Source organism: Eucalyptus grandis, chromosome 9 (genome assembly GCF_016545825.1).
Source record: "Eucalyptus grandis isolate ANBG69807.140 chromosome 9, ASM1654582v1, whole genome shotgun sequence".
NCBI lineage: Eukaryota > Viridiplantae > Streptophyta > Magnoliopsida > Myrtales > Myrtaceae > Eucalyptus > Eucalyptus grandis.
In genome coordinates, this window is record NC_052620.1 from 3,408,698 (window position 1) to 3,434,531 (window position 25,834).

Consider the following 25,834-nt stretch of genomic DNA (forward strand, 5'->3'; position numbering starts at 1 on the left):
TTATAAACAACGGAAGTCATCATTCCGAAAATATATATTTTTCTAAGTTATTTATAGAATAGAGCATTAATAACAACTGAATATTGAATATTCATTGACAGGGGCTCAATAATCGACAAGATCTTGATTCATATCTGGATCAGCTTCTTCTCCATTGTGTCTGATTAAGGTATCTGCACAGAAAGGGGCCCAATTTGTCTTTTCGATTATTCCCTTCCTCTTTGTCTTTTCCATTTTTGTGTTTTGCTTTTTAAGCTAACTAGATGCACTTCCCTCAGCTGGTAGCCTTCCACATAAACAACTATTTAATAACCAATCAAGTGTTCAAAATAAATGAAATTTGATGATTGAGCATCTTATAGACTTGAAAGATTCAATTAAGGCCCGCTTGATAAGATTGAAATAATTTAAGGACTTATTATAAATGTTGATAATCTTAAGGGTTGAGGATGGAAAAATAAAAGTCAAATTTTGAATTTGGATTAATATTATTATCAAACATAGCATCGTCGGATCACCAAGGTCAACCTTCATCCTTGCTCGACGAGCGGTTCTTGCAGTCGAGCTCCCTTGTGGAAGGGTTGTTACTTAACCAATAATGGATAACACGCTCATCTTCCCTAAGCGTTCACATTGACGGTAAAGTTTGTCATCTTGATGTCAGCTCTTCACCACCTAGAGATAAGTGAATTATTAATAGGTTTTAAACATGTAGCAATGCAATTGCAACATTTTTAATTCCCATTTTGCTGCCTTTCTTATTGAATGAATTATGTATTCACTTCCTCATTTGCAAATCATGTGACTTTCTGACTTAACTAGGTCAAAGCTAGTTACTGTCATCATAAATGGTTAATTTATTGAGTACTAAACAAGATTAATCCCCCATATTTAATTAGGCCCTCAGTCAAAATTTCATTTAGTATGGTCACCATATGATAAAACCTAGCAAGTTTGTCATTTGTAAGGCCATATCACGGTAAAAAAGCCTTATGATTTATTAAACTTTGGTTATAAGAAGTTCAGAGACCACATTATATTTTTCTTGAGCTACCTACATATTAGCCACTTAAAAAGAATTGTCTTTGACAATGTTCATTAAATGCAACATCTCTTGCGGTCTGGCAATGGAGAACACCTTGCGAGTGTAAAGCATGCTGATATACAATCAAGGACCAGACTTGGTTTCCATCACCAAAAATGATTCATATTTCGGGTCCTAAAAAGCACAAGTGACAAGTTTGATTCTCGCTTCACGGACCTTTCAAGGTCACAACACAATTGAGCAGTTTGCTTGCCAACCATCCGCTGCAAACATGAAATCTGATTTAGAACATCACACGTTCCCCATGAAGAAGTGAGTATCCATTTCCAAACTACTGGAGTTTGATTGCAATTTAAAGCGAAACGCAAATGGGGTCATTGCAGTTTACACAAGAACAAAACAGCTGATAAATGATACCACAAGGTACCGTTTGTGGCTTCACAATCAATGCTCAAATGCGCTCTAGCTACTTGAAAGATTCATGATACTGACTCTTTCTTCTTTATGCGAGCAGGAGCTAACGTGTTGGGGGACCAAAAGCCCCCTTGACCCTCTAGGATAACGTCTACATTCTAATCCCGGTGTCATTCATGCCAATGAACTCATCTGAGATTGTAAGCTGATGCATTGAAAAAAATGTGTCGTAATGTGGGTGAGGGTCGTGATAAAAATGAAGAATCCTGGACTCGGTAAGTTTTGCTGTCGGTATATAGATAATAAATAGATGAAGGCACGAGGTTGGAGCTAGAAAGTATGATGAATGATGTGAGGGGCTGGTGAAGGATCTATCTCAAAAACCATACATGTGTACTGGAAAAACGTAAGGTATTGTTTGAATGGTATATATCAGCATCGTATAATATAACACAAAAAAGGTGACAAAAGGTGAGATTTAAGTATCATATCTACCACTGCCCCAGCGAATCAACTTGGTCTTGGTGCTGTAATTGCTTTTGAATGGAACTGGGAGAGTAAGGCAAGGAGATCAATGGCTGATGATCAGTGCCCCCGAAAGGGCGAGGCTGAGACAGAATGCTTGCTGAAGAACAAAAACCGTTACTACTGTCGTTATCGTTATTGGTGAACCCCATGTTGGTGCTGTGATCATGAATCTGATGATCGAATGGTTGCTGATGCATCCCATGTTGCTGTTGTGGTTGCTGTTGATCCGTTGAAGAGCATGATCTCTGTTGCTGTTTGGGGACATTCAGCTTCTCACCTTCAATCTCTCTGTACTTGTTGAGGTATGTCTTGAGGGGGACAACGTAATCCTCAAACCCTAGAGTGGTGACCGCCCAGATGATGTCGTCCCCATTGATGGTCTTCCTCTTCTCCCTCTGGCACTTGTCTGATGCCTCCCCAGTGACGAAGCTGATGAACTCCGACACACATTCCTGGACTGTCTCTTTCGCGTCCTTGGAGATCTTGCCATTCCCAGGAAGCACCTTCTTCATGATCCTCCCAACGTTAGCAATTGGCAAGAACCTGTCCTGTTCTTTGTTGCTGTGGTGGTGGTGATGGTGGTCGGTCTTTGAGCAAGGGCTCTCCGGGCTGGAGCTTCTTCTTCTGGGCACAACATTTGGCACATTTCCATGATGGCTCTCAATCTCTTCTTCCATCTCTCTCTCCCCCACCCCTCTCTCTCTCTGAGTATGTGTCTGAAAAAGACAGGTCCTTGATTTTTTATTTTTTTTGGGGGCTGATTTTTATTTATTTAAACGAGGGTGAGTTAAAATAAAAATGGCATGGGAAGCTTGAAAATAGGCAAACAAAGAGGGTGAGCCCCCAGGGACTCGCTCCCCTCAGGGACAAGGGAATTAACTGTCCTGACTCCATCTTTTAACTATATTTTGCTTGCCCATTGTCTTGCTCAACTGGGTTTTCTTTTTAATACCCTTTTTTCTACATGGACAGCTGAAAAAGAACCATTCCGTTTTTCTTTTTTTAAGGGTATTCTAATGTGATTCTTGACCAATTTGATCTGGTCTAGGAATTCCCCGTTGATCATGATTTACTTGAGGGTAGAGATATGACAACCACCAGGTTTGTTCTAGTGACGTTGATAGCTTTACCAGCTTGAGCCTGGTTTTATTAATTTTAACATTGAACACTGATTTTGAAGGGACAAGAGAAATTACTCATCACTTCACTATGGTGATTACTCAAAATCTGTAAATGAAAGAGAGAAAATTTAAGTTTTGAAAAACTTATGAATTGGTGCGATTTTACATGTCAATACTTGCATATTTCGCAAGGTTTCATTTTACTCGAATTCAGTTAATGTTGACATGTTGACATCTCAGGTTATGTTCCCAGGTTTGTTCTAGGTGGCGACTCTAGCTTGGTAATGATCATTTTTGCATGACGTATATCACCCGAATCTGAATTTGAGAAGATCTTAGGAACCAAGACGCTATTAGCGGGCGAGGGATTCTGGCTTTACAACATTCTAGGTGCCACACCTGAGCTGCAAGATTCGAGTAAATTGCTAAAAGCAAAAGTCCCCTGGACAGATCCTTGGAGAATCTCCATTTTTGTTCTCTCAGATCAAAGAAGTCCAGTCATCGAACTCTGATTAGCAGTCAGCTCACTTATCAAGCCAAGGATCACAGAATGCGTTCCACCATCACTGTCCTGACGACTGATGAGTTAGGCCCTTTCTTTCATGTGAGGTCAACTTGGCAGTATTTTCGCCCATGATCGTTGACATCACATTTTGTCAGTGCCACTAATGACTAAACAGCACTAACTCCAAAGAACAGCACACGGGAGACAACTTTCATTGAGTTAAAGATTTTATTAAGCCTAAGCAGAGATCACATCTCGATCAGACGAAAATTCATTAAAAATCTTGACTGATACATAGTAAATCTGTTCCCCACTCTTCATCCAATCAATTAGAAAAGAAAGAATAGACCACATGGGAACTCAGAATCAATGAGCTTCTCACTTGCATGAAAGCATTGATGATTTCTTTGACAAATAACGAATAATGTTACAATTAATTACCGGCATCAGACTTTCACCTAATGAAAACACAAAAAAGAACCAAAAAGGGCATGCAAAGGATAGGACACTGATGGGGCCTAACCGACAAGCTATACGGCCTAAGGTAGAAGTACAGTTTCCGTGACTTGCAAAATCGCGATGGAGATAAAGAATAACCTAAATCTTAATTGGCATCACCGACAACACAACCTCAAGAATTGAGAAGCAGGGTGAAAGGTGTAAATGGAGTTTACTCTAAGCAATGGCGTAGCTGACTGTCTCCGATTTGCTGGGGCGCCACATGGACTTCTGGACACAAAGCAAACCCTCGTTGTCCTTGGAGTACGTCAGCCGGACTTCCCATTGCATCGCCCGCACCATGCTCTCCACCTCATTGATTGTCTCGACATCATCCCTGACGATCAACTTGCCCCCAGGTCTCAAGATACGATCCACCTCTGCTACTAGAGCTACTAAGTTGCACCTGTTGAGACCAGTAATATGCCCCAGTGAGATTAGATTATCACACCAAAAAAGCTCGCAGAAGTCAATAGTGTATCTTCCTTCTAGGATAGACTTAGCTATATAAATTCAAGTAGACAAAAAGATTGCATGTATGACATCATCAGGTACCTCTTTTTGATCTTGGAGAAGAGATGGTCCGAATGGAGAAGATCATAAGATCTGGGGTAGGTGCTAAAAGATTCACACCAGTCATGATAAATGCCAAATAGACCTCGTTCATAGATTATGGGTAAGGTATCCGGGGCATCGACGGATACCACATTCATGACCCACACATTCAAATCTTTTAAAGCAGCAGCAAACCTGCAAAGACAACCGTTTAGAACAATAAAGAAGAGAACACAGCAAAAATAGGTAAGAGCAAGTCGTAAAGCAGGACGATATCGCTTGTCTTACAAAAGATTGCTTACCCTCCATAAATTGCTCGCATGTCCATGACACTCCTAACAGTTGACCAGTCAATCCCAATTCCACTTAAATATGACTTGGTCACAACCCGTTTCCAGTGCTTATTGTCTAAAGCGAAATCCTCGGGGGCAGATTTACCATAGACTCCAACCTGGGAACTCAACAGCCAATAAGGTGTTTTGACCAACCTCGCTGGCCATTCCTCTGGCCATTGAGACCCACGTTCCGCAGAGTCTATAGGTATTTTATGCATGCATGTTTGCAGAGGCACATACCTATTCAGAAAGGAGGACATGATTGTCAGAAGCATTCTTACAACACCAGGGAACCATGAATAATTATAGGTTTAGATGAAAGATAAAACCTCAAAAGAAGCAATAACAAGTAAAGGGTTTTAAAATAGAAAGCAATAACAAGTAAAGGGTTTAAAAAAAAAAAATAGGTGAGAAGTTCCAAATTAATTGGGTTTGGGTTGGTTAGAAAAAAAGGCCAGAGACTGCAGATGCTTCAAAAGACTTAAATCACCTATTTATGCTCTAAAATAAACAATCATTCACCAATAAAAAGTGTCATTTATTGCTCTGAGCATATAAAGTATATTGGTTATCTCGAAAAAGGGGTTACTTACCAGGCAGCATTTGAATCATCAGAGTCTGCACACATTGGGGGATCATTTTGGGATCTTTTCTCATAGCATTCATTAGACATAGGCTTCCTGTAGGTTGCTACACCAACCCCATTCAAAGTATCCTTATTTATAGATATCAGCTCCCAGCACATTGACTTTAGTAGTGCAGACATGGCTGCAAACAATTATGGCAACAAGAAAGCTATTAGAATCCATCAATAAGCTTCCTTTTCACAAAGAAATCCAGCTAAGCTAAGATATTCTACCTTTCCAAATGGCAACATCATCTGGAATCTTCTGATAAACTGGAGTAGCTGACCACACAAAGAAACCACCAGGTCGCAAGAGGCGGTTCAGCTCCAAGAGGAGTTTACCACCTGCAAAAGAATTAGACTAGCCCTGAGTATCTATGCAGACTAGCTAAGGGTAAACAGAATGTAACTGTAACTGCATGTACTTTTCTGAACAAAAAATTCATTAACTGCATTGTATAGGAGGTATCATGATTCTAAGTAACATAACTGTAGAACAAAATAGATATAGTGTACCTTCTATATGCCACGGGACTCTACAGCGTGCACAATGTACAATATCAAAGACTCGGCTAGGGAAGGGAAGTCTCGTGGTGCCCATGACAGCAGATATAGCAGGGATTCCCCTCTCAAGTGCGAATTGAACCTGTGCTTCATGTTCATCTTTCGGGGCAAGTGACATTGCAAGAACATCTCTATCAAAGAGATAGCCTCCAAAACTAGCAACACCACATCCCACATCCAATATCACACGAGAGCGTTTTCCCCAGGCAACATCAGGAACAGACTGCATGATACCGGGGAAAAAAAAAACCATCAGTAAAAGGAAAGAAGGTGCAAGAAGAGCAATAAAATCATGTATAACAGACTCACAGTCAAAATGGTGAGGTCATAAGAGAGATGCAAGGATATGAAGAAAGCTCACACATGGACGAGATAAAGAGCATAAGCAAAAGCAGTTTGAAGCATGGTATTGATTTTAAGATGGAAAGCACGAGAAGCAACTCACCTCCTGGATGAAATCGATGTAATGCAGAGCACCATGTTTAAATTGGGTTCCGCCACCAGGGAAGGTAAGGTATTCACCACTAACTTTCACCCAGTTCTGGTGGCCCTTAACTTCAGCGAGCTTGGTGTGTGGAACATTATAGTACCATATCTGCAACAAGACAATCAAAGGTTAGCAACAACACAGGGCAAGAATAAGCAGATACAAACTTGAAGCATCATATGAAGCATGCCTTTTCTCTACTTGTAGGCCACTCAATTGGCTTTCTGTATCCTTTAGGAAGAGCAACAAGGCAAGTAGGGGGATTCTCGGGGCAGTGCCTCTCTCGGTGTTCGTAATGCTTGGTAGAGCTAAGCCTCTTAATAGCTTGCAAATTATCAAGGCAGGGAATATAATCAGAACCAGCAGTAACATTACACATTTTCCAGCTGTAGCTAGTTTGCTGCTTGGATGAACCTTGAGATTCCTTCTCATTCTTCGATTCAGCAGCTTGTGTAGAAAATGCCCCATTCTGAGTTGAAGTTTCATTCAAAAGTTCTGATTGAGCACCAGAAGGGAACACTTCAGAAGGACTCTGATCCTTTGTCTGACTCTCATCCTTCTTGTCATTCGAGCTATCCCCAGATCCATCATTATCATCTTGGTTCACCTTCTCCTCAATCTCACCATCCACTTTCTCTTCACTCTTATTATCAGCTGAATTTTCTTCGGAATCCATTTTCTTCTCGCTCTCATCTGTATCAGATTTCTGTTCACCAGAATCATTATCTCCACCATCAGTTTTTGATCTATCTGTTTCTTGATCTGATTCATTATCTTCGGACTTGGTCTCCTCCACTGAACTTTCCCTTTCGCCAGTTTTCTGTTCCACGTTCTCATCTTGCTTCTGTTCTTGGTTCTCTTGCGAATTCGAGTCACTTTCACTCTGAGAAGGCGTATCATTGGTGTCTCCTTTGGTGGCATCCTCAGGTAAGTCACCTGGATTATCCTCAAATTGGCTGGTGTTGCTATCTTTTTTCTCTTGTTCCTTTACTTCATCCACATTCTCATATGCTTGTTCCTTCACCTCATTATTGTTCTCAACCACTTGCTCCTTCACCTCACTCTTGTTCTCCTGGGATACGTCTACATTTTGCACGGGAACAACTGACGACGATGTCATCATCCATACTCCAACCAAGCAGAGGGCAACAAAAACTGCTATTGTCACCGTAGAGCAGTAACTTGACGAGGACCTTCTATTATCGACTCTAGTATATTTTCCTAAAGCCATGTTTTACAGTGTTACAAAATCCTATAAGTTTACACCTGGAAGGAGTAAAAGATATAATCAGCAATAAAACAAGATGTTAGCTAACGATCAAGGATCAAAACCTTTTCAATCACACTAGCTTAAATAAATCCATTGCTTTCATTGAAGATAAGAAAGATTCAAACAGATCCACTGATTTCCTTAATAACAGTGATCAAAAAGCTCAAAAGGTTGCAACAAACACCAGACAATGTAGAAGACGAATCGAGAACAGCCCAATTCTTTCCAGATGCTTCAGCTAGATTCACAATCATCCAGACTTTTAGTATTAACCAAATCATATCAAAAGGAGGTTCAAAACTAACGAAGACAATGGAACCGAGCAAGTCATCCTAAACACCGACAGATAAAGAAGGCCAAAAGCAAGAATTACATCCCTTCAATGCCATACAAAACGCAGCTTGTTTGTGCTCAAAAACTCAAATCGAACCGAGAAAAAAAAACAAAACAATGGAGCCGCCCAGATCTACGCAAATCACAATCCAATCGCAAGAAAACAAATCAAAAACCCCGAAAAAGAGCGAGCTTATCGCGAAATGCCGATCAAGATACAAACTTTTCAGAGACCCACGATTTCTAACCTCAAAAAAGATCGAGACAAACGTAAACCCAAGAGACCCGTGTAGATCCGTAGAAAGACTCGCGTACCCACATGCACCAAAGTGCAAGATCAAGAAAATACGAATCTCAAGTAACCAAGATATCACACGAGAGCTAAAGAGATCAGTACTTACAATCTGGGAAAGAAAAACCCAAAAAAAACCCGAGATTATCAGATCTGAGTCTGAACAGAGAAGGTGAAGGGAGAGCGCTATCTGGCCATCACTGTCTCTTGGTGGGTCACACTGGAGGGGAGAAGATCGAGCGATTTCGGGTTATTACTTATAGAAAAGCAAGAAGGGATTTTTTTTTTCCGCCCTTTTCTTTTCCCTTTTTTGTATTCCTTTTCTGTGTACGTGGTTTTGCTGAGCTGCCGTCGGCTGGAGTGAAATCCAGCAATAAATTTTCAAGAATTCACGAGCGACGCCGAAGGGGGAAAGAAAAGGGGAAGAAACCGCGTTGTGGGAATTGAGGGGGAGTGGGATTTTGGGTTATTTTACACAAAGCTCCTAGATTTGGTGCTCTGATGGTGGGGCACAGAGAGAGAGAAGAGAGAGAGAGAGAGGGCAATGGGTGAAAATCGGTGGATAAGAAAGGGAGAAGACGACAGGAAGAAGGGAGAACACACCCCCTTCCTGAAATTCCTCCAGCCAGGCGAGGGCAAGTTAGGGAAGGGAATGGATACTTGGGAATTTTTTACTATTTTGGCAATTGCCATTAGTTTCTTCTTTCTTTCTTTTCTTCTTTTTTTCCCCTTTTTGGGGATATTTTAGTTGGGGAAATATTCAGATCGTGTGTGATTGATTATATGAAAATCTTCGTTTTAAAGTTTTTGGGTATTTCGTGTAATGAAAGCGGAATCATAAAAGCCATAAAAGATTTTAAAATAAATTACATATAACAAAGCAAATTCTAAACTGATACATCCATAACAAATCTACCCTCCATTAAATTTTAGTATTAAATTATTAAGTTTGATGACATGTAACACTAATTTAAGGTTTTACCCTCTGTTGGTTGCAAGTGTATCAATTTATAGTTTTCGTAATATTAATCTAATTACGAAAGGTAAATTTATCATAAATTGATCAATTTGAGGTTAGTGGTCAAAAACTTCTTTTTGAGTAAATTTATCATAAGTGTATTGATTTGCAATTTTCAATGGTGAAAAAATTAGTTTAAAGTAAATTGTCATAGATGTATCGATTTAAAATTTTTTGTTATATCAATCCTATTACAAAAACCTATTAAGCATTATGTTCCTATTATTATTGTTGGTCATGTGAAAATAAAGTATTTCACCTTAATCTCTTGATGGGAGTGCAGGGATGTAGAACAAAAAAATCTTTTCGAATGATTGTTCTTCTCATAGTTATTCCCACTTTTTTGTTGTGTTTATTTTTTTCAAATTGTATATATGGGAAATTTCATGAATGGAGGTTAATACACATGAAATAAATCGAGACAAAACTTACTGTGATGTCATATCCGAATATCCAATTTAAAAGCTTAAATATACACGTGAAATGAGATGCTTGTGCATGGATAGTATATAAACCCTACAAATAAGAGATGTACATATATGTAATCTAGATTCGAGTCTTCATAGAGCGAGAAAAAGAAGAGTTTGGAAAGAAAGCTTGTATATTACTTCTTTTGCTAATTTCACCTAACATTCTTTTCTTTTAAATAATATAAATTATGGGTATTAATATATCATCTTCATGAAAATTAACCCTATAATTCTTTTTAGCACTTGGGTTATTACGACTTTCAAGAAAATCCAACATGTGCAACTACTTATATCACATCATGTGCACCGGCATGATCATATATGATCTAAAAAATTTAGATATTTATATCGATGTAACGGCAATTAATTTTAGTGATTCAATTGGGCCCCCATTGCTCTACTTTCCACCGAAAAAGAGAGCATGATTTTAGCATGTGCAATTAAGTGCATTTAAGGTTATTTTATCAGGTCGGAATTAAAAGGGCTAAGCTGATAGCTAGTTGGATCTGAATCATGGTCCATAGGGCATGATTCATTAAACGAGGGGTCCGATGGAAGCTTCGTCCTCAAGCAAAGGTGCAATTAATTGTCACATTTATCAATCCCGAGCAGCATTTCATCATTAAATTCGAATCTCAAAGTTTACACCTTCTAGGGAACATAATCGCGGGAGTCTAGATAGTTAGGTGCTCTTATTTTTTTAATTAAAAAAAGGAATATTCATTACCTTAAAATGCTATTGTTGATTTAGATTGACAGATATTTTCTTACCTTGATATTATGGATAATTACATAAATGATTTGTGCATTTTGGCTCAACGTGCAATATAGTCTCTGAATTCAATATGGTTTCCAAAATTTTGGTATATTTTCAATTTAGTCTATAAATTATATTAATTGTTCAATATTATCATTCAATTAGTTCAAGTTTAGGAATAACATTAAATATTTTCTTATACTTCAAATATTAAATTGAATATATATCAAAAGTTTGGAACTAATTAAACATTTTAAAATTTCATAAACAATATTACATATTGAGCAAAAATTCAGCGATCACATTAAATAAATTAGAAATTTTATCAACCATTTTGCAGATTAAGCAAGAGTTTATGGATCATTTGTATTATTTTCTCTTGATGTTAATTTTTTATTTAATTATTTAATGAAGTAAAAGTATTAATGTAGCGTCATGCTTCCTATTTTGGTAAGAGTTAGACAGCTCATGCCACCCACACTGTGATTTTCATAAGTTTAGCCATAACTCGCTTTCCGAATTTACGGATTTTATCTAGAGCGCAATTTTAACATTGTAGCCGCCGATCAAGGGCCATATAAGGGACATGAGTTACCAACCTTTCAATTAGGTTAGGTGAATTTTTTTTGGTGAGTAGATATGATAAGGAATAGTTAAAAAGGAGCATCGTATACAAGTTATCTAACTTTTGATTAGGTTGGGTCAATCTTCTTAAGCAAATATTTTGAACAATGGTTTAAAAACAAGTGTCAAGTTCGATATCAAATGGGTTGGACACTTTGATGCCATTCGTAAGTAATGCATGCCCTAGAATGGTTACAATTTTAGGTTATCATATGACTACTTCTTTCGAGGGGTTCGATTTACACAAGATCATTCGAATACCCTAAGTAATTATCATTTTGTGCGGTCGTCGTTGATGGTGTCGGAGAGGGGCCGCTTCCAGGTAGATAAGAATTGGAGAATGCAAGATTCAAAACCTGGCAAAAAGGCATGATGACAAAAGGGGCGAGAATAAATTATTGCAAATTCACCTTTAGATGCTCCCGCCACGCGCGGTCAATTAGATAAAGTCTTTCTAGCGAATTAGGCCAAATGGCAACGAGGTTTTGGTATTTCAACCGAAAATTTAGGAGCTACCGCAATGGAGGAAAGCGATGTGAGTGTTTCGTGTTGAAAAACAGAGGCGAAGGAGAAGGATTGAAGACCAAAATAGAGTCGGAAACGAGAGGAAGGTAATGTCATCGTCTGAAAGGCACTTAGGAGCCGGTTTTTGCGGTCGATCCGACAAGGCATTGGATCTTTATACCTAAATCGTCTGAAATTTGTGCTCAGGCTCTACTTTATGGGTAAATATATATATTAGTCAATTTATATAACATTACATACATAAAAGAGTAGTACGACTAGAAAAGTTGCACGCGCGCTGCGGGGGTCCAAGGAATTGACATTCGAAACATTAAGTGAAATTGCTTTTTTGTGGAATATTTGGATCGATGAATAGTTGAAAGAAATTAGGGATAAAAATAAATAACAATACGGCAAATTGTACAAATATATATATATATATATATATATATGGAAAGATAAAAATATTTCATGCTTTGAAAGCTTTTTAGGACCCAAATTTCTAAAATATTGGAATGTGAGGGATAAGATGAAGTCGTGTATTTACGCATTTGTCTATGTACACAATGTTTATAATATAACTAATTAAGAATATTTGAGAAAGAAAAAGCAATTGAGATCTTGTAGAAATACTATTATGTAAAACACATAACACCTTCTACCTTTTTTGGGATCTCAATCTTTACTTTCTTCTAAAAATGACATAAATAAGTTGGCTGTGTAAATAGTAAATTCAAGGTAACCATGTTGGTAGATAATTCCATGTAATCTCTTTTGCAAATCTTGTACTTTTACTAATAAAATCTTCCCATTATTTAAATAATTCAAATATGTAATAATAACACCATATCGCTCCATCTTTTAAAATGTCAACTTTGTGTATATACGCAAGCATATACGCAAGAATTGTCATCTTGCTAATAATAGTGTAGATTTGCCCATATAAGATGATGTGACTATAGTCGTGATTCTACTCCTTTAATCTGATAAAATTAAGTTATATTATTTGACTAGTCGTTGTTAGACTTAGCTACATTTATATTTTAAGGAAACTTGGATTTGCATTTCGGAAGGAGAATCTAGAAAGGGTGGACCTAAAGTTAAGATCTATACCTATGTCGAATAAAATAAGATCGTGCATTTTCAACCGGCAGCTGGCAGCTACGGTTCAAACACAGTTTTGTTTGATATTCTAGAAAAATTGAGAAAAATTAATGCACGACGTCCTTTTCCTTTGATTTTTGCATGCTGGACCCACCATTCTCAAAAAAAAAAAAAAATCACAAATTAGTCCACATAAACGGTGGCCTTTCTCATTTTCAAGCTTTGAAGGTTTTAATTTGAATTGAAATATACTTTCCAATGTTTAAAAAAGCCTTAATTGTTTTTTTTTTTGGGAAATTAGAGGACACGAACGTGGATATCTGATGGTCTGGAGGCTCATGGAAACGTGCTCCCGTGGACCGGTTATGTACGTGCATTTAACTTGATCGCGTAGCATTTATCTAGAACAGTTTGTAATCGTGATTGGTGAGATTCAAATAGATGTACTCAATCTCTAATTCCTCGACCCTACTCATCGATCCCAAGGAGTTGACTATTGAAGAGAATGAATATCAAAATCATATTGTTTTATCAGTATGTAATATTATGCAATCGACGAATTCATAAATCATGTGAAAATTTGTGTAGTTATATTTTATCATTTGGTGTTGTCGGGGCAACAATGTGATGTAGATAATGGCTACCATAGTGGCAAACTTTATTCGGGTTTGACAAATAAGTGATAGAAAAAGACATTAATAAACATACTATTTGTTGGGCAACAGCTAATCTCGTCCTATATAAATTTAGTTTAATACTCCGTTTATTTTGTAAAAAATGAATGATATGAATTTTTTTAAAAGTGATCACTTGTATCACTCATAAATGAATAATGAATTTTTTTTTTTCATGAAAGTGTTTAAACTTAAATTGTTATCAATAATAAAAACATTTGTCATTAACTAATAATTTTAAGTGATATAAACAATCATTTTAAGGAAAACGTTTTTCAAATTATTTATTTGCTCGAAAACGAAAAAGCCTAAGTTTCTATTTAGAACGATTTTATATTGAAAATTTATAATTCTCAAGCCTTTCTGCATTTATGATCCGACCTTTATTTTCGGCACCTTATAATTATAATATCTCAGTAATTCTCTAAAACCTCAGACGACATTCGAACGTGAAATATCGCAAAATAAAATGTAGGGACGACAATCTTTGTGTCGGTGCAGATCGGAGGCGTCGGTGAGCGCGTGCCCCATGTGCCAGCATCGTTGCACGAGCCCTGCTGCCACCGAAGTCCAACTAAAGCAACCAAATTCTTATTAAACATATATTTTTATTTTTCTCTTTTGACAAATAATTTATTTAAAAATAATAAAATCTGGGGTGCTGTTAAGTTTGTGGAGAGAGCGTCCCCACGTTTAGGAGACACCAATGAAGACGTGACGCGCATCAAGTTACATCGAGAGAGATCTTTGGATTTTTGTGTAACATGCACAGCCGAGGCATGCATGAACTTGTTCATTTATTCTTGTTTCGAGATCTTTAATGGCATGCATGAACCTGTTCTTTTATTCTTGTTTGGAGATCTTTAATAATTAGGGCAACTTTCAAGAGGGTTAATATTCTTGTTTTGAGACAGATTCCCGCTCGTTAGTTTCTGTTAAATTAAATTAATATTACGAAAAACTACAAATTAGTACATCCGTGACAAACGGAAGGTAAAATTCTAGATTGTTTCACCCATCGACCGTTATGTATTATTCAATTTAGTAATTTGATAGTGAAATTTAACATAAACTAAACATGTGTACCATTGGATTTTCTTATAGTTAAAATACTAGTTTGTGATAAATTTATTGCGAATATATTAATTTAGGATTTTCGTAATATTAACCATTTTTAAAATACACTTAATGACGAAATATTTCATTTTGAATGCATGAATTACGTATAAGACGAGAAAGATAATGCATTAAAAATGATGAATTTGCTCTATGGATGTGTTTAATGCGTACTTCCGAAGTTCCTAACATAATTACTCTCTGCTTAAGCGCACGGCACACGTTACTCTTCGAAAAGTGTAAGAGGGTGATGAAAAGCGTAAGAGGATTTCATTCGATTTTTTGCAAATTCAGTGAAATGCATGACTTGTAAGAGTACCGGGCCTTAGTTTCCAAGCCCAATTGAGACAACTAAATATTTGAGTTCAATGACCCCCAGTTGTGCAGATAAGCCCGTTAAGCAATTAAAAAGGAAGATGAGGAACACAAATTGTATTTTACATTTTAAGAAAACTGTTCTCGTGTATAACAAATTATTTGATTAATGATTGTTCACAATTTCATTATCAGGAGTAGTGATGTAGCACGGTGAATTCCAAACAGTTCCCATTGTGCTATATGGATTCTAGGTCTCAATTTTCTTCCTAATCTAAAATTGGTGAGTTGTCATTAATACTTGAATAACCATATCACCGATTTAAAAGTAATCTACCTTCTCATTAAGGATCAAACATGCTATTTTCATATAATAAGTACACGAACAAACTGATAAAGCATGATGTGACAATACTATATAGCAATCCCAATGAATCGATTGAATTCAAGATTTTGGCTTGTGCTTAGGCCTTGATCCAGACCAATTTGCACTCAGCCGGTGAGCCTTGAACATGAGACCCCTTTTCCTTCTCCTCATTATTTCTTACTTGCAGTTCTTTGATGAGTAAGCAAGTAGAGCTCGAAACCAAGTTTTTAAATCTTGGAGAATTTGATGGATAGCCAATGGCAACAAATCTAGCAAGTATCAAGCCTATACTTTGCAAGGCTTAGAGTTGTGCTAGGGCTTTTTTCTTTTATATCCAAATTGCTCTGTAGAGACACTTCCATGAGGGAAAAAATGTCATAAAAGTCATAAATCTATTGCATTTATGCAAATTTAATCCTAAACATTTTAATTGTGCAAATTTAGTTATAAACCTTTTGAACAATTGCTAATATATTCCTAATTTTTTGACATGATATCAATTCAATCATTTTGACTAATTTTGGTCAAATTTTTAATGTGAACGTTTACTGTTTACGTGGCACTATTGGTATAGATAATTTTTAACAATATTTCAATAATTTTTAAATTTTTTTCGATTTTTTTTCTCTCATTCATTTCTTTTCCTTTAGACAATGGTTGCTTGCGTGTTGCGCATGCTCTTGTCGATCATCGCCTAGGCAAAGGTGACTCGTAGCAAGGTTGCCTTGGCCTAGTGAGGGCTAGCCTCACCACATTTGCTTTGGGCAAGGTCAGCCCTCACCTAAGTCGGGCGGTCTTGCCTAGGTCAAATTGGGCAAGGCCAACCCTCATCGGAGCTTGCCTTGCCTAGCTCTAGCTAGGCAGCTAGGCAAGGCCAATCATGGGCCAACCCCCGAGCCATGGCCGGTGGTCAACCATCTCTTGTTAGCCGACCATCACCTTAAGGAAGAAGAAATGAAGGAGAGAAAAAAAGAAAGAAATATATTAAAAAAATTATTAAAATATTATAAAAAATTATTCAAGTGTTCATGTAAGTAAAATATCAAACTAAAATTAGTAAATGACTAAAATCTAGTCAAAATGTTTATTAAATTGGCATTATTTTAAAATTTATAATTAAATTGACACTATTTTAAAAAGTCTAGAACTAAATTGGCACAAATATAATAAGTTTAGGACTTTTCTAACATTTTTCCCTTTGATGGTGATCATGCCCATCATCTTGGTTGCAACTCGTCGTACGGCTAGTTTCATCAATTTTGTGTTTTGGCTTGTGGAGATGCACGCGAAGCTAGACAGTCGGCAGTCTGAACTGGAGGAGACAGAGAATTGTACACAATTATCAAATCCAGTTTACGCATGACAAGGACGGATTATAAGTTTTATAAGAATAGGTCTTATGAAAAATGCTTACGGGACACTTGTTGATCGTACTTAATAAAGAAAGACTTTCATTCTCATGTCCCGTAGAAATATATATCACAATCATATCGTGTCATTATCAGCCTTATGACACATTCGAGCCGAACAACAGGGGCTTGACTAGGTGCGCGTGGTTACACTTCTTGGCTAGGGAACAGTTTTTTTTTTCCCTAAAATAGTTCTTTTTTATTTTTACTATGGAGAACAATTTTTGAGTAAAATAAGATGTTTAGTAACTATACAAAATTTATATTCTTGAAATAGAAAAAGAATAGAAATGCGTTTGGTACGATTTTGTATTTTTGAATTTATTTATTTTTATTTTTGCTCACGAATTGCCAATTGCCAACCGCCGCCGACCGCTGCCGCCGCCCCCACCTCGCCGCACGACTCACCACCGACCGCCGCCGCACGACCATTGCTTGCCGACCACCACCGATTGTTCTGCCGCATGACCGCCACCGACTCACACCGCATGACCGCCGCCGACCATTGGCCACCGCCCGCCTCCATCGGCGGTGACGCCGGTGGTTGGCGGTGGCTCTAGGCAATGGAGGTGGCCGTGACAAGAGAGAGAAATAAAAGAAAAAAAATTGCTTATTTCTAGAAATTGTTCAGGGACAAGAAGCTACTATTTTTTGTTTATTGTTTCTTGTTCCAAATTTATTCCTAGCTATTTTTATATTTCGGGAATAGAAAAATAAGTTGATATTACCAAACAGATTGCTCTTTTTTTTTTTTTTGTTCCGAGGAACAAAGTAATGAAAATCGGAAAGAACAGAAATGTTACCATGCAGGCACTAATCTTGCCAGAATTTTTGCAATTCGATTAGGATATGATTGTTAATGGGTAGAAGATACAACATGCATGGACATGTAAATTGTGTTTAGGAGTAGCTAAACATGTCTTAATACATTCGAAGGTGCCGTGTCCCAAAGAATGACATTTGAATGCGTTCTAATTACACTCGTCTAAAGTGCACCAACAAAGGATGAAAAGAGCTAATCCACATACAATGCATTTATTATTCGTTAATTGAAATAAACTGTTAATGCAACATTAGGATCTTGCAAGCATCCAAATTGAAAAATGATTGGATCTCTTGCATTGCACGCAACGCGTGAGATCTCAATATTAGGTAGCGAGGCTACAGCTCAGCAGAGATTTTCTTCATGATAATTTCCCTGATTAATCTCTGTATATTTTTTGTATGCTTTCTATAATTTATTACTATAATTGGAGCCCTAGCACTGCTCCTCTTCCCTGTATTTTTTCCCATTCATTCTCTTATAAAGATATGTACAAAATATCTTTAAATATAATATACATGAGCAATTATGATTGCCTGTAGCCAAAATACTTGTTTTCTTAAGATATTAATTTCTTCTAGGTTTTTCAAGAAGAAGCTCTCCACAGTAAAATCAAACTGCGCATTGCACATGATGAACCATATCTTAGGCGATCTAGCATAGACCGATTGGAAAAGTACAAATTAGCATAAGTCAAAGTGCAAATGGAATGATGCTGAAACAGGGGTGCATGTGGGTCCAAGTTTACCTAGGTCAACTGACCCTAAGTTGTCCGGATGGGATGGATACCAATTTTAGGGGGAATTGGTTCGCTCCTAAATTATGATAATTCAATTAGCCTCAGTCGATTTGATTATTGGTTCCAATATAATTATGACAATTCGTTAGCCTTGGTTGATTTGATTGTCGGTTCCAATATGATATAAGCAACTTTAAATCGAGAGTTAGACCAATTGAATCCAAAACTCAATCAATATTGCGACCAATTTAAGACATGTGTGTAATCTTCTTATTGGACGTGCCAAATTTAAATATTTTTGGGACCCCGTTTACTTCCCACAGTACTATCTTTCTGGCTTTGTTATTTTCAACTCAATTTAGTTGTGTTAGTCTCATAGTTAACTTAAATTTTGAAATTAAATTTCTCCTTTTTTTTTTAAAAAGGATTGTGATTCTTTAAGTAGAATTGGGGATCCAACTTGAAGCGCAGGCTCCAAATCCCATTGGTTTGAGAACCGACCATTTTGATAGGTTGGGTCAGTGGGTCTGAAATTTTTATTTTCAGTTGATCCATTCAAATTGTGCTCTCACCAAAAAATAATCGAAATCTTAAGTCCATCTAAATTTGACCATTTAAAAAAAAATTCCCCTTGAAGCTTATGCATCCAAATATGCCTCCACCCGAAAAAAAAAATGGCTTAATCATATTTCCCCTTTGGTCCATTAAAAAAATGCCTGCAAAAAACTGAAAAAAACATCGAAATCTTAATCATATTTCTCCTTTGAACCGTTAAAAAAAAAAAAAAAAAACGATTTCATTTCGAGGCATGAAAGCCCCTAATCAAATTCATGATCCTAAAGCAAAAATAAATCACGCAAAGCGATGACATGACGTCGCTAACTGAGATACTATAATTAAATTTCACTCCCAAGTCAACGTTTGACCCCGTATTGACGGCAGAATTGACGAAACTGACCCTCGATTTTCCCCGAAATGGCGACTCCGCCCCCCGCGCTGTCGTGGATGCCAGATCTCCCGGTGGATTCATGGAGTTGATGAAAATAGCTTCGTTCGCACTCTCTCTCTTCTGCGCGCATGAAATTTTATGCTCTGGACCTCATTACCGCAAAGAAAAAGTTGCCCGGCAGATCCATCGGTGGCACGGCGCTTGAGCGAGAGCGAGAAGCGAGAAGAAACGCGGGTTTTGGTTGGTAAAGGTGCTTTTTTTATTTTCTTGGTTTCTGGGTTTTTAGCATCTCCGGAAAAAGCTTTTGAATTGCATTGCGTGAGATCTATTCGGCGTTTTGGGTTGATCAGTTGATCCTTACATTCCATCGATTGAGGGCAATGTTTTTTTCGTGTTTTTTCGGGTTCGAAAGAATCTCTTTGGGGTGGCGTTGCATGGTGTAAGTGGGATTGTTATGATTGCATTGCTTTCGTCATGACTTGCTTGCGATGCTCTTCAGCGATTGTTTGTTTTGGGTTGGTGCTCTAAGGTTGTGGGTTGATGGTTTTGAGTTGGGATTTGCGGATCTTGGGGCAATTCTCAAACTTTTACAAACAGGGTAAGGTGTTTCTAAAATTGTTTTCGGCGTTTGATTGAGGCGTGTTTCTTTTCTAAGAGTTGGTAATAGGCAAATGTCAGGATGGGTTGTTTGGCTAGAATGAATATATGACAGAGCTGGTAAATTTCCTCCCTCCCCAGCGTCAAAATGTGGATTATATGTAGTTATGGTGTTTTTGTCTGCATTGTGTTTCTTGATAAACGCTGCCAAATTTTGCTTTGGCTTGGCCAAATATCAGCTAGTTCATTCAACCACATGGTCATTTTGGTGAATTATTTGTTCTCATCTGGTTGATGAGACTCTGCATTGGGAACATGTGTGTATATGCCTACCTAGCAATGAATCTGTGCATATATGCCTGTACTGTGTTTATAGCACATGCAATTGCTACATGAATTCATGTGTTAACGCTCTTCTTTCCTTTTCTTATATCTACAGATTGTATTTCTGGAAGGAGAGAAATGACTAATTGTGAAATGTGCCGAGTTTTTGATGACCAACTTCTTGGCTTCTCTGGTTAGAATGCTGATGCCAAGGTTATCCAAAGGATTGAGATGTGCCTTTGTTAGTGCATGAGCAGGAATGAAAGGCGGAAACTCGTTCAGATCAAGAGGAAGAAAGTTTTCTTCCGGTCTTCTTGCACTTCTTTTTGCGACAGTATTACTATGGATTTGGGAAAAGAATCCTTTCATAAACACCCTCCGGTCTGCTCAAGATCAATTTTTGTTGTCTTCATCGGGTCAGTTGTTGAATCTTTTCATTTGAAAGTAGTTGCTGATTCTAATGTTAATACATCACGAATACATCAGACTAGAATAGCAACATGACCTGGCTCATTTCCCAAATAGTGAGTTCTGTATAAAATCAGGATCTGATAAATTGCATGGAATTGATCCGCTGGGTTCGATATATCAATTTCAGGATTTGCTTTGGGCGTAGGGTTTTCCATTTATCGGTTTGCTTTCGATGCATAGCTCTAAAATTGAAAGTATGATGCAGATCTGATACACAGTTTTGTTCTGCTTTTTAACTATTATATTTTACAGTCATAACCTGACTAAGTATGGCTCTTCTTACTCGATATCATTTTATCAATGACAATCCAAGGTTATCACTGGATTCGAGCCGTGAGCTGCTTGATTTGATTTGAAGTATATTGGGATATCATTTTGGTGATAGCAGGCTTTGAACTTAATAAATTTTATTTTTTTAATTATTTTGCTCTAGAGTTTCTGCTGAAGCTTAACAGATGAGTAGCAATCAAGTAGTTTCCTATCTCTGTTTGGGTGGGATTTGATTTGATCAATTATACAAGGTTGAATTACAGTCGAAACTTTTGGCCAGAAAAAAAAAAAAAATTTGTCAGACCTGAAGCAGACGATCTCAGGCTTCTTAAAATCTTTCCAATCTTGTATAGCGTATCTGTGGTAATATTTAATAAAGCACGGCAAAAATTCTTCTGTCAGTTAGATTCAATATAGGCATGCATCTTTGCCCCCCCTGGTTACAGTAATTTGGGAGGCATTGCAAGAGGAAAGATTATCGATCATAGCTGAATTAAGATCCCTCCTCTTGCCAAATGATGAGAAGAGATGTGAATGGACAATTTGAAGAGTTTGCTCCCAGAATTTGAAGAGTTTGCTCTCAATAGATATCTATGAGTCTCCTCAAGTTTCAATTAGGTGGTTTCTGAGTTACTCCGTCAAAACTCCTCATTGCTGTTAAAATCTCCCAGCGTAGTAATATAGATGGGCGTTGCACTGCACTTACACTTTTCAACTTAATTTTAAATGAGACATTTCTGGTGATGTTCTACATAGGCATTAGCATGTGAATTTTCTCAATAGGCTGGATGTGACTCTGTTGTGAATCTTGATTTGTTTGTCCTATCTTTCAGTCTTTTAAACGTTGGTAATTTGGGTTTGTTATCTTTTATTTCTGCCAACTTGCTTACAATGCTTTTCTTTTTGCTCCTCCCTTTCTCTTGGTGGTGGTGTTGGGACTGTTCAGAATTCATCTTTGATATGCCAAATGACTCAATGGTATCTGCCCACCATAAAGAGCATACTGATGAGAAAGATGCAAATGTTACACCAAAAATATCGAGAAAAGCTGAACAAGGTAGCGACAATTCGGTAATGGAGAAGTCTACTTCTGCACTCTCTCCTAAAGGAAAGGGTGCTCGACATAGCAAGTCCTCTTCTAAAGGTAGTTTTCTTTCCTGATGATATAATTTTGGATTGAATTTGTGATGATTGTGATGTCTTAAAGAAAAAGTATGTGGGATCTACAGATTCTTTTCGCCATAAACTTTTGTCAACATGTCTCTTTTATGTTCACGGGTCATGCCTAAAGATCATCAAAAGAAACATTCACACAACTGCATTTTAGCTTTTAAATGAATTAGTATTTGCTTGTACCATATCTGGAAACTGTGAATTGAGCGCGACCATGTGTCAATATAATAGATCTCAGAGTCAGTACTTTTTGTAGTTTTTCAAATTCAACTGCAATTGACCACATTCGATCTTCCCCTCTTTCAAGAAACTTCTGTAACTTCCAGTTAAATAGATAAAACGTGAGTAAGAAAAAAAGCCATCTTGATGGTGTATTTTGTTATTATTGACTTATCTAGATCTTCTGTAGAGTTGTCAACACCACACAAACTTTCTTTTTTGCAGTTGTGAGTACTGAAGTATTGTGCTTTATGTAATACGAACAGAGGAAAAATTGCCTAATTGTTCTTTGATATGCGCAATTGATTTTAACATGTCTACTCAGTTGAAATTTAGCACATATAAGATATGGCTTGTTGAATAATCAAAATGAGAGTCCTTGACGAACACTTCTTTTGGCCTATAATTGTTATTTTTTTCAGATTTAATTATGGGCTATGTTAATCTTTTTTTCCAAGCTTAGCATGTATGATATGTAGGTTTGAGAAAATTGTACTCCAAGCCAAAGGATTTAATTATGATGAGCATTGGGTTGAATAATCAAAATGATCTACACTTCTTCAGAGTTAAACAATTATGATGAGCATTGAACTATTTTTTTACTTTCTGCAGGAATTTGGTTGGACTTTTTATTTCTGTCATTACTAATTGGCATATTCTCCAGTTCAATCTCGAAGCTTAGCATGTATGATTTGTAGGTTTGAGAAAATTGTACTAGATTCCTGAGTTTTTTTTTTCTTTTTCACTTAAAGTGCTTTTCTTCATGGATGCAGTCTGCAATTATGCTAAGGGGAGATGGGTTGCAGACAAGGGCAGACCATTGTATTCGGGGTTTGGATGCAAGCAGTGGTTGTCAGAGATGTGGGCCTGTAGGCTGACGCAAAGAACTGATTTTTCATACGAGGGATATCGGTGGCAGCCGGAAAATTGTGAAATGCCTGAATTTGAGAGATCTTCATTCTTGAGAAGGTTTTCTTTTCTTGTATACCTTCCTCTTAGCTTTCAATGTTACATATTAAATATTCTTCTTGTGCAAAATCACTTCCTCTTAGCACTATCGACATTCATGGAACAAAGATATGTTGTGTCCTATACAGTTAAAAATATTTTGCTTACTGGAATTGAGATGTTCAATATTCGTGATTTCTGTTCTTAGATATCATCATATGCTTTTCCTACATGTAGAAGTCTCTTTCATTTGACTAAAAGGTGCCTGCTTCCTTCTTTCTGCTATCCCTTCCTTCTGATTAAAAACAAAAAAGAAAAAGGAAAATAGTATCTCACAGTTTGGTAGGAAGTTTGGCATTGCTCAGGTTCTGCTTATTTTTGCCAATGATGTCTAAGAAAAATCTTTATGTTCAGAATGCAGGACAAAACTATTGCATTTATAGGAGATTCACTTGGGAGGCAGCAGTTCCAATCTTTAATGTGTATGGTGACTGGTGGAGAAGAGAGCCCTGACGTTGAAGATGTCGGAGTCAATTATGGGCTTGTTATTCCTCCTGGAGCCATTCGTCCTGATGGTTGGGCGTTTCGGTTGCAAAGTACGAATACGACTATATTATACTACTGGTCTGCCAGCCTCTGCGATCTCGAGCTCTTAAACATCACTGATCCATCAGCGGGTGTCGCCATGCATTTGGACCGTCCTCCAGCGTTCATGAGAAATTTTTTGGATACCTTTGATGTTCTAGTTCTGAACACAGGACATCATTGGAACAGAGGCAAACTTAATGCAAACAAGTGGGTCATGTATGTCAATGGAAGGCCAAATGAAGACCGAAAACTGGCAGCAATTGGAAATGCCAAAAATTTAACGGTCCATAGTGTTGTGAGGTGGGTAGACTCGCAGCTTCCTTCGCATCCACGTCTCAAAGCTTTCTTCAGAACCATTTCACCTAGGCACTTCCTGAATGGAGAGTGGAATACTGGGGGTAGCTGCGATAACATGAGCCCCTTATCTAAAGGAAGCGTAGTTTCGCAAGATGAATCAAATGATTTGGTAGTACAGAGTGCTGTCCGGGGTACAAAGGTGAAAATTCTGGATATAACTGCTCTTTCTGAATTGAGAGATGAGGGACACATATCTCGCTTCAGTGCTAAAGCCAGTGATGGTGTCAAGGATTGCTTGCACTGGTGCCTACCCGGCATACCAGACACATGGAATGAAATTCTTTGTGCACAAGTATAGGTCCAAAGGACGAAAGTGAGAGTGCATAAATATTAGCTGTTAAAACATCAGCATTTTCTTAGGCACTATGGCTGTGCAGAATTTGACCTCCTGCAGATGCTTGGTCTCCAGTAGTTATTTGGGAAGCAGAAGCTTGTCGATGTTCATTTCATACAGGGTTTTGGACGAGGCCGATGGGTCTGTGAAAGTTGACTTGCAGATAGAAGAGTTAATTTTAACAGATCTAGGGAAATGGATGTATTTTGGATACTGTAACATATCCTTTTCATAGTACAGTTATTGATGGTTCTTTTGTGCTGCAAATGCGGAACTGCACATCACATCCTTACTAAATTGACGTATGTACTCCTTTTTTGCGGGGTTTGTTTACTGTGGTATGTTAACAGAGGAGTAATTGTTTAGATGTGCAGCAGAACTCGGTGTCTGCAATTCTGCTAAATACCAACTACTGTCTTCAGTAGCAAAGGAGAGCAACTTATCCAGCACAAGTTCCCTGGCCTGATAAAAGAACGAAAAGAAAGAAAATCCAGCAGACCTTGTGGTGTTTGTGACGCACCTCCCTCTTCATCCTTTAGATTGCTTTCTTTGTTCTTGTTGCTATGAATACATCAGATGAAATTGACTACTGATGATTAATCCATAAATTTCGCGGTTTGAATACATCAAATGCACAAATGAAATTGTAGATCGAGAGGTCATGTGGTCGTGGACTACAAGATTATAATCTACCTTTTTGGGAGACATCTATGTTGCAACCTATTCACTAGCGGAGCCTGCTTGTATCGTGGGCTTGAGCTCAATGACCTCGATGCCTTGTGCTCAACGGCGACTAGCGGTTGGGTGTGAGAATGTATCGTGGGAAACACCAACGGACCGACAACATGTTGAAGAAGCAACCAATATTTCCGTTTGAGCAGTAGCTAATTCTTACCTGTGATTTAATATTATCTCTAACACAAGGATAATTATGAAGTTCACTCTATAAAAAACCCCAATTCAATTATGTATTCTGGATGGGATATAGCCACAATTCCACAATTCAGTGATTCATGGCTTGTTTTGTAATCATTAATTATGTTTTCAGGAATAATTTCTATTTAGAAATGATTTTATTTTGTTTTTAGATGAGTTTTTGAGCATTTGAAAAT

At 37.5% G+C, this 25,834-nt stretch overlaps 3 protein-coding genes across 8 annotated transcripts; 1 reads left to right on the top strand and 2 right to left on the bottom strand.

The window, feature by feature from the left end:
• Positions 1-1,831: 1,831 nt before the first annotated feature.
• LOC104418097 (nuclear transcription factor Y subunit B-7) lies at positions 1,832-3,825 on the bottom strand. Its single transcript, XM_010029322.3, has one exon. The coding sequence runs from the start codon at positions 2,662-2,664 to the stop codon at positions 1,951-1,953; it is 714 nt and encodes a 237-aa protein (XP_010027624.2). The 5' UTR covers positions 2,665-3,825; the 3' UTR covers positions 1,832-1,950.
• Positions 3,826-3,968: 143 nt separating this feature from the next.
• LOC104418102 (probable methyltransferase PMT26) lies at positions 3,969-9,068 on the bottom strand. Of its 2 annotated transcripts, none has more exons than XM_010029329.3 (9): positions 8,682-9,068; positions 6,868-7,943; positions 6,636-6,785; positions 6,143-6,413; positions 5,861-5,971; positions 5,595-5,769; positions 4,969-5,241; positions 4,667-4,861; positions 3,969-4,517 (listed from the first exon to the last, which is right to left on the bottom strand). In XM_010029329.3, the coding sequence occupies exons 2-9, from the start codon at positions 7,906-7,908 to the stop codon at positions 4,289-4,291; spliced, it is 2,445 nt and encodes an 814-aa protein (XP_010027631.2). In that variant the 5' UTR covers positions 7,909-7,943; positions 8,682-9,068; the 3' UTR covers positions 3,969-4,288. The 2 variants fall into 2 exon arrangements, with proteins under 2 accessions (XP_010027631.2, XP_018718153.2); XM_018862608.2 differs by lacking the exon at positions 8,682-9,068 and adding an exon at positions 8,529-8,662.
• Positions 9,069-19,501: 10,433 nt separating this feature from the next.
• On the top strand, positions 19,502-25,019 carry LOC104418103 (protein trichome birefringence-like 14). 5 transcript variants are annotated; one of them, XM_039302670.1, is made up of 5 exons: positions 19,502-19,691; positions 20,478-20,778; positions 22,050-22,247; positions 23,269-23,464; positions 23,858-25,019. In XM_039302670.1, the coding sequence occupies exons 2-5, from the start codon at positions 20,622-20,624 to the stop codon at positions 24,684-24,686; spliced, it is 1,380 nt and encodes a 459-aa protein (XP_039158604.1). In that variant the 5' UTR covers positions 19,502-19,691; positions 20,478-20,621; the 3' UTR covers positions 24,687-25,019. The 5 variants fall into 5 exon arrangements, with proteins under 5 accessions (XP_039158604.1, XP_039158608.1, XP_039158605.1 ...); XM_039302674.1 differs by having other exon boundaries at positions 20,561-20,778; XM_039302671.1 differs by having other exon boundaries at positions 19,502-19,685.
• The last annotated feature ends 815 nt before the right edge of the window (positions 25,020-25,834 follow it).